Genomic DNA, 8,024 nt, shown 5'->3' with positions numbered 1-8,024 from the left:
TATGCTAATGAGTTATGCTAATGAGTTCCCCTAGCTCTTTTTCTACAAAATGACCCCTGAGGGGAAGGGATGCTTGTCCCAGTAGATGGACTGGATGATGGGGGACTTGTGAGAGAAGGAGAGGGAGGGCAGAGAGCCCTGGGATCGCTTCTGCTGGGCTTGGGCAGGACAGGACAGTTCTGGACACTGCAGTCACACTCGGTGGTCATACTTGGAGGCCACGAGTATCAGATTGATTCTTGGTGGGATTTCCCATCAGCCGGGTTTCAAAGGCACAAAACAAAACAAAAAGGGATCACAGATATCCACAGGAAAAAAACCACAAGCAAACTCTGTGATATGAACAACATTTATAAGATTTACATTGCTTTTCTAAAACCTTCTAAAAGTGCGACAATTTATCCAACCTTCTTACTTATACAATATTGCAAAAAAGTACACATAGTCCAACATAATGAGTACCCGGTTGTGAACTCATTTCGACTTTATAGTCTTCCTCAGATGTAATCCAATATTTAAAGGTGTCAGCTTCTTAAATCCAGCTCAGCATTGTAAATTCTTAATTACCTTCATAATATCCTGGAATAAACCGTAATCAATAAAACTCCACCTGAAGCTGCATGGAAAATAGTTATGTTAAACTTATAATAATTTAGTTTCAAAGGCAGCAACATCGCCAGCAATTATGTCCGGCCACATGACCACAGAGAAGTCTTTGGACAGCGCTGGCTCTTTGGCTTGGAAACGGAGATGAGCACTGCCCTCTAGAGTCGGATTCGACTGACTTTCGAGCAAGGGAAACCTTTACCTTTACCTTTTTAAATCTGCTTAGGGGGGTAGTGTTACACTCCTGCATTTTTAGTGGGCAAGGACCACAAAGCACTTCTGTGGCTCTCCGAGGACAGGCACGCTAGCCTGGCCCAACTTAACAGCTTCTCTTTCCTCCTATTCCATTCTCCCATGTAAAAACAAGCACAGTTATTTTCACTGGGAAATAAGCCGTGATCAGCTGCAGTCGCTGGCCATCCGACTTCTGCCATCGTTCCCGTGACTGCCAGTGGGACCCTGATACATTCTTAGTGGGAGGGGGAGGTCGAAAGAAGAACACTTGAAGCATACTGAGTCTGGCCCTTGGTCCATCGAGGTCTCTGTGGCCTACTCAGGCTGGCAGCAGCTCTCCAGGGTCTCAAGTGCGGTCCTTTCACATCACATCATTACGTGATCCGTTTTTGACTAGAGATGCCGGGGATTGAACCAGGGACCTTCTGCTTGCAAAGCAGAGGGCCTTCCAGTGAGCCACAGCCCCTCCCTAGGAGGCTGGGGAATAGTCAGCGTGAGACGCCAGCTTCCCTCTCTCACCCTCGTCGTGGCCCCGATCCCTTCCCCCAGGTGCGGCAGCAACGGGAGTCTGTGGAAAAAACTTCTCGGGAGAAGGCCAACTTGGAGGACATCCTGAACCGCAGCAGTGAGGAGTGCAACAAGCAGGTACGTGTGGGTGGCATGCTGCTTGTGGGGGGAGGGTTTTTTTTGCTGCTGAAACCCACCCTGGGCCTGCATCCCGTCCTCTCCACACTCCGGGACCTCTCGCTTTTTCCTTGGCGCAGGTCCAGGTCCTTAGTGCTCAGATCCGAAAATCCGAGGAGCTTCTCCGGAGCCTCCAAAACACGGTGAGCAAGAGCCAGCAGCAGACTCAGGAGCAGCTGGTGAGTGCGATTTGCGTGCGGGGACGGTGAGCAAGGACGGGGAGGCCTGGGAAAGGCTGGGCAGCACATGGAGGGGGTTTGCAGAGCTGTGGTTTAGAAGGGGACGGTTGACAGTGAGTGTTGGCTGGGAACTGGTTTGTGTTAAAGTGCCCCCCCCCCCCATGAAAGTTCCTGGGAAGAACCGCTGTGTGGGCCGGGGGGGGGGGTATGATGCCTCTCCCCTCTGCACTAGCCCAAAGGCATGCTGCTCCTCCCTGCCAGTGCAGCACATGAAACACATGAAGCTGCCTTCTACCGGATCTGACCCTTGGCCTGGTATTGCCTGCTCAGGCTGGCAGCGGCTCTCTGTGGTCTTCCACATCGCCTGCTATCTGATCCTTTTAACTGGTGATGGTGAGGATTGAACCAGGGACCTTCTGCAGGCAAAGCAGGGGCTCTGCACCTGAGCCACAGAGTCCCTCCCTTCCCGTCACTGGCAGTGGCCGTCTGTCTTGGGGAGGGGGGCTGTGCTACTTTGCTGACTGTGAATTCAGCTCTTGCGCATTGTCGGCAGGGCACGTAGCATCCCTTGTGCCAGCTGTGAGGAACGGCATCACGGAGCTCTTCCGTGCATTTCAGCAAAGGCACAGGACAAGAGGCTTTTAAATGTGATGTCTGCTGCCAAGGGGAGACACTTCTCAAAGCCTTCTGCGTGGGCCTTGTAACACTCAAGCTGGCCCTTCAGAATCCCAGGACAGGACTACAGGCCGAAGTGTTCAGCTTCTCGCTGTGGTGGTGGAAGAAGGCTAGCAAAGTGCACAGCCTGAACTTCCTGCTGCAGCGGAGAGTAGCGGTTGCTGGTGGGCCACAGAGTGGCTTTCTTTCTCTTGACAGTTTGGTGTGGTGGTTAAGAGGGGCGGACTTTGATCTGGAGAACCAGGTTTGATTTGGATAACATCCAAATCGCAAGATGTCATAGTCCCACTGTACACTGCATTGGTCAGGCCGCACCTGGAGTACTGTGTGCAGTTCTGGAGGCCTCACTTCAAAAAGGATGTGGACAGAATGGAGCGGGTGCAGAGGAGAGCGACGAGGATGATCAGGGGCCTGGAGACGAAGCCCCAGGAGGAAAGGCTGAGGGACTTGGGGATGTGTAGTCTGGAGAAGAGGAGGTTGAGGGAGGAACATGATCTCTCTCTTTAAGTATTTGAAGGGCTGTCACTCAGAGGAGGGCAGGGAGCTGTTCCTGTTGGCAGCAGAGGATAGGAGTCGCAATAATGGGTTTAAATGAAGGGCCGGAAGGTACCGGCTGGATATTAGGGAAAACATTTTTACAGTAAGAGTTGTTTAGCAGTGGAATCAGCTGCCTAAGGAAGTGGTGAGCTCCGCCTCACTGGCAGTCTTTAAGCAGTGGCTGGACAAACACTTGTCAGGGGTGCCCTAGACTGGTCCTGCATTGAGCAGGGGGATGGCCTGGATGACCCCTTCCAACTCTGTGATTCTATGTTTCCCCCCTCCTCCACATGCAACCTGCTGGTGTGACCTTGGGTCAGTCACAAGTTCTCTCATAACTGTTCTCTCACGAGCAGTTCTCTCAGAGCTCTCTCAGCCCCACCTACCTCACAGGGTGTCTGTAGTGGGGAGAGGAAGGGAGGGAGATTGTAAGCCGCTCTGAGACTCCAAGTGAAGGGTGGAGTATAAATCCAACCTCCTCCTCCTTTTCCTCCTCTTCTTCTATTTTAACATAAGACCATAAGAGACGCCAATGTTGGATCAGGCCAAAGGCCCATCCAGTCCAACACTCTGTGTCACACAGTGGCCAGAAATACCAGTGCCATCAGGAGGTCCACCAGTGGGGCCAGGACATTAGAAGCCCTCCCACTGTTGACCCCCCCCCAAGCACCAAGAAGACAGAGCATCCCTTGAGAAGCCTCTATGCCTCGGAAGAGTGCCCACCTTTACTCCTATCCGCTCCCTCTCCTCTTACCTCCTAGGCTGACCTGGGTGCATCCCACAAGCGCCTGAGCTATGAAGTGCAGCGCCTCCACTCTGAAAACGAGGGGCTGCGCAGAGCCTCTTCCCGAGACCTGGACGACAAGATCCAGCGCTCGCCCAGCCCCATCCAGGTAACGCTGACCGGGCTTTTCCTCGCATTGTGGTGGAGGATGTGGGGCATCAGTGTGGGAGGGCCGAGAACCCTCAAGTGACAGGCGGGGCCGTTTCCCTCGCTCTGCCAGAGTCTGCAGGGCATGGTGAGCCAGCAGAGACTGGAGGTCGAATCGCAGCTTCGGAGCGCAGAGCACCAGGCTGAACGGCTGCGGATAGAGATTGTCTCCCTGCGGGAGAAGCTAGACGAGGAGATGGCAGCCAAGTCGGGACTGCAAGGGGAGCTGGAGAGAGAGCGAGAGGAAAAAGGTAGGTGGGAGAGAGGCCCAGGGACTGCAGAGACGATTGAGGTCAGGGGGTCCAACATGGGCAGTAGGTCCCCAGTGTTGTGCCCAGGGGCGCCCTCCAACCCTTTTTGCGGCACCCACCAAGTGTTTTACTTACTTTATTTTTCGGCTTGCATGACCAGAAGTCTTAAGCACAGTTATGCACACATTATAAAAGTACCATTCATACAGCACCAAGTGTTTTTTAAAAAGCAGGCAGGGCCAGGTGGGCCTTTTGCCTCAGCAGGACTTCTGGGTGGCCACAGGAGATCTGAGTGGCTGCGCAGATTCAAGGACATTTGGCGGCTGGCTTTCCTTCCTGCGGCAGCCATTTTTTTTGGTTGAGCCCCACCAGCCTGCGTCGGAATTCAGAGGGCGCCTGCAAGTGCAGAAAGGTTGGGGGGCCCTGAACTGGAGGGATGGGATGGACTCCTGGAATCCGGAAGTGCTGTGGCTTAAAAATCCAGTAATTTTGGTTTGATGCTGCGGTGGCATCCAGCAATGTCAAATATCTTTCCACTGTTATGCGTGTGACTTTCTCACTCTCTTTTTTTTTTCTCCTTCCTGCCCTACTTCTGGCTGGAAGAACTCTTGCAAGGTAGGATTTTGGTCTGTTTTTAAGATGGAGATGCCTGCATGCCTGTTAAGAGCTGGGTGCGCAGTGCTCCCCAAAGGGATCTAACCTCCTCTTCTCCCTCCCAACCCCCAGCCTCTTTTAACAGCATCCAGAGTGAAATGGAAAGACTGCAGCAAGGACAGGAAGAGGGGAATGGAAGCCAGGTAAGGGGGCTGAGCATAATCTCACACAGTGGGGAATCTAGTGAGCAATAGATATAAGGCTGGCATCTGGCTCTGAACATATAATTGACTAACATGGGTGCAGATGTTCAAACACATGCACATCTGTATGTGCGTGCACCTGGAAGTCATGGCGACCTCTGGTGACTGACCCCCTACTGGGGGCCTGAAGGATATTCAGAGAGGTGGCTGAATAAAGCCTGCCCCTGCCTCCAGACGGCTGGTATTCCAAGGAGCTCTCCCATCCAAGTACTTGCCAGAGTCGACCCTGCTTAGCTTCCGAGATCTGACAAGATCAGGCTTGCCTGGGCTATCCAGGTTGGGGCAGCGTTCTTTTTGAAATACTTGCTGATGGGTCTGTCAAAGCCTGGAGGGGGGAAAACAACAGAACCGCTCAGGAAAGGGGGCTCTTTTTGTAGCAGGTACTCATTTGCATATTAAGCGACACACCCCTAATGTAGCCAATCCTCCAAGAGCTTACAGTAGCCCCTGTAAGAAGACCTCTGTAAGCTCTTGGAGGATTGGCTACATTAGGGGTGTGTGGCCTAATATGCAAAGGAGTTCCTGCTACAAAAAGAGCCCCCTTTTTTCTCCTGACGATTATCTTTAGTGTTCGTGCACAGATCGTACACTTTCTTCTGTTTTGCTACAAGATCTGTCTTTTCTGTTTTCAACTTTTGATTTTCTTGGTGCCTCCTAGATAGCAAGACCTACCATATTTAGCCTATAAAAAAAGAGACGACCCCTGGGAGCCGGCATGGTGTATGGGTGAGAATGTTGGACTAGGATCTGGGAGACCCAGGTTCGAATCCCCATTCTGCTATTGAAGCCCACCAGTTGGCCTTGGGCCAGTTACACTCTCTTAGCCTAATCTACCTGACAGAGTTGTCGGGAGGATGAAACGGAGGAGAAGAGAACAATGTGAGCTGCTTTGAGTCCTTGCTGGGGAGAACGGTGGGGTATACATGAAGTACATAAATGGCACACATACCTGCAAAAATAGAAGGTTATAACGAGAAGAAGAAGAGATTGGATTTATACCCTGCCCTTCACTACCCAAAAGAGTGGCTTATAATCTCCTTTCCCTTTCTCTCCCCACAACAGACTCCCTGTGAGGTAGGTGGGGCTGAGAGAGCTCGTGAGAGAACAGCTCTGAAAGAACTTGTAACTGACCCAAGGTCACACCAGCCACTGCATGGCAGATTTAAGAATACCCTTCTCAAAAAAAAAAGCAAAAAGCTCCCAACAACATAAAAAACATGGCAGAAGGGTGCAAGATCCAAGCCAGAATTTCCAGAATTCTGTGCTATTAATCCCCCCTCCCAATTTTTAATGTACTGCAATCAAGCCTTTCAAAGACAAGATGGATCTATTGCTCGTGTGACCTTGCAAGAGAAGTGCAGCAGAGGTTTCCCTTTGGGGGCTCAGTCAACCTTCTGGTTGTCTGGTCTGCCCGGGACTGTTTAAAACAAGAATAGTTGGCAAAGCTCAAGAAGGGGTGGCCGGGCTGTGTTTTTGCTTGCTACACAACCACTTTCGTAGACTTGATTGAGACACAATCGTTTCCGCCACTTTGGGCCCCGTGGGGGTTCAGCTTCTGCCTCATTCTTTAGTTCCAAGAAGTAACAAGTCCCCAGCGAAAGGAGAGAAGGGGGCCACGTTGCTGCAGACTATGCTGCAAAGTCACTGAGGGAGGGATCTTGGAAAAGAGCTCTGAAAGAACTTGTAACTGACCCAAGGTCACACCAGCCACTGCATGGCAGATTTAAGAATACCCTTCTCAAAAAAAAAAGCAAAAAGCTCCCAACAACATAAAAAACATGGCAGAAGGGTGCAAGATCCAAGCCAGAATTTCCAGAATTCTGTGCTATTAATCCCCCCTCCCAATTTTTAATGTACTGCAATCAAGCCTTTCTAAGACAAGACGGATCTGTTGCTCGGGTGACCTTGCAAGAGAAGTGCAGCAGAGGTTTACCTCTGGGGGCTCAGTCAACCTGGTTGTCTGGTCTGCCCGGGACTGTTTAAAACAGGAATAGTTGGCAAAGCCCAAGAAGGGGTGGCCGGGCTGTGTTTTTGCTTGTTACACAACCACTTTTGTAGACTTGGTTGAGACACAATTGTTTCCGCCACTTTAGACCCCCCGTGGGGGTTCAGCTTCTGCCTCATTATTTAGTTCCAAGAAGTAACAAGTCCCCAGCGAAACGAGAGAAGGGGGCCACGTTGCTGCAGACTATGCTGCAAAGTCACTGAGGGAGGGATCTTGGAAAAGGCATTAGTCTCTAAGGCGCTCCTTTCTTCCACAGAGCCATCTAGTCTGCTCCTAGCCATTGTGCTATCCTAGCTCCCTGGACCATTGCTTGCTTGTTTGTTTGCAATTTGCCATGTCCCTGGGGTGAGCAGCAGATACCCCAGGGGACTTACTTTATCCCTTGCCTCCTCTATTACTGTGACCCTCTTTCTCCCTCCCCCCTTAACAGAAGGAGCAGTGCAAAAATTTTATATTTATTTATTTATTTAGGTATTTTTACCCCGCCCTCCCCGCAAGCGGGCTCAGGGCAGCTTACAAGGGGCGAAAGCCCATACATAAAATCCAATAAAACAATCATAAGCAACAACACTACTAACAACAATAAAGTGCTTTCAGTATCAAGATGGTCTAGAGTGGTTATGATGGTCTCTTCCAACAGCCCCATTGGGTTACCACTGTCCAGTTCGGCATCTTAACCACTTGAGCCACCGCAGCTCCCAAAATGCGCGAACCGGAGGCTAAAAAACTGTGGGCTGGCTCACACTCACTCAGCTTAGAGGGAAGCACTGCTTTCCCCACCCCTGTATTTGGGGGCGAAGCTGAGCTCGTGGGAACGGAGGGCTTATCCAAGGAGGCGGCTTTCTCTCCTCCTCCTCCTCCACCACCCCGGACAGAAAGACCACCCCCAAGATCAGGCAGCGAAACTCCCAATAACAAGCCGGGATTCGAACCCAGGTCAACGACAGCCACAGAGGCTGCGCCATAAATACGTGCGCACTTAAGGGAGACGCAGCTGCGAGGAAGGATTTAAAAAAAACAAACAAACCCAAGCCTTTGCCACGGGGGGGGGGACACACAGAGAGA

General features: G+C 51.4%; 1 protein-coding gene across 3 annotated transcripts in view; it reads left to right on the top strand.

The window, feature by feature from the left end:
• The window catches only part of RABEP2 (rabaptin, RAB GTPase binding effector protein 2), a 12,597-nt gene that overhangs the window by 2,744 nt on the left and 1,829 nt on the right, over positions 1-8,024 (top strand). The window contains exons 6-11 of one of the 3 annotated variants that reach the window (XM_015425817.1): positions 1,390-1,485; positions 1,605-1,667; positions 3,677-3,808; positions 3,920-4,097; positions 4,701-4,712; positions 4,824-4,894. In XM_015425817.1, coding sequence (XP_015281303.1) covers positions 1,390-1,485; positions 1,605-1,667; positions 3,677-3,808; positions 3,920-4,097; positions 4,701-4,712; positions 4,824-4,894 — 552 coding nt within the window. Of the gene's footprint in view, positions 1-1,389; positions 1,486-1,604; positions 1,704-3,676; positions 3,809-3,919; positions 4,098-4,700; positions 4,713-4,823; positions 4,895-8,024 lie in introns of all 3 variants that reach the window. The other 2 variants (XM_015425815.1, XM_015425816.1) reach the window with 2 other exon arrangements.

This window comes from Gekko japonicus, unplaced genomic scaffold (assembly GCF_001447785.1).
Source record: "Gekko japonicus isolate JY-2015 unplaced genomic scaffold, Gekko_japonicus_V1.1 scaffold2079, whole genome shotgun sequence".
NCBI classification, from domain to species: domain Eukaryota; kingdom Metazoa; phylum Chordata; class Lepidosauria; order Squamata; family Gekkonidae; genus Gekko; species Gekko japonicus.
Note: the sequence above shows the minus strand (reverse complement) of the source record. Positions and strands in the feature narration are given on the sequence as shown.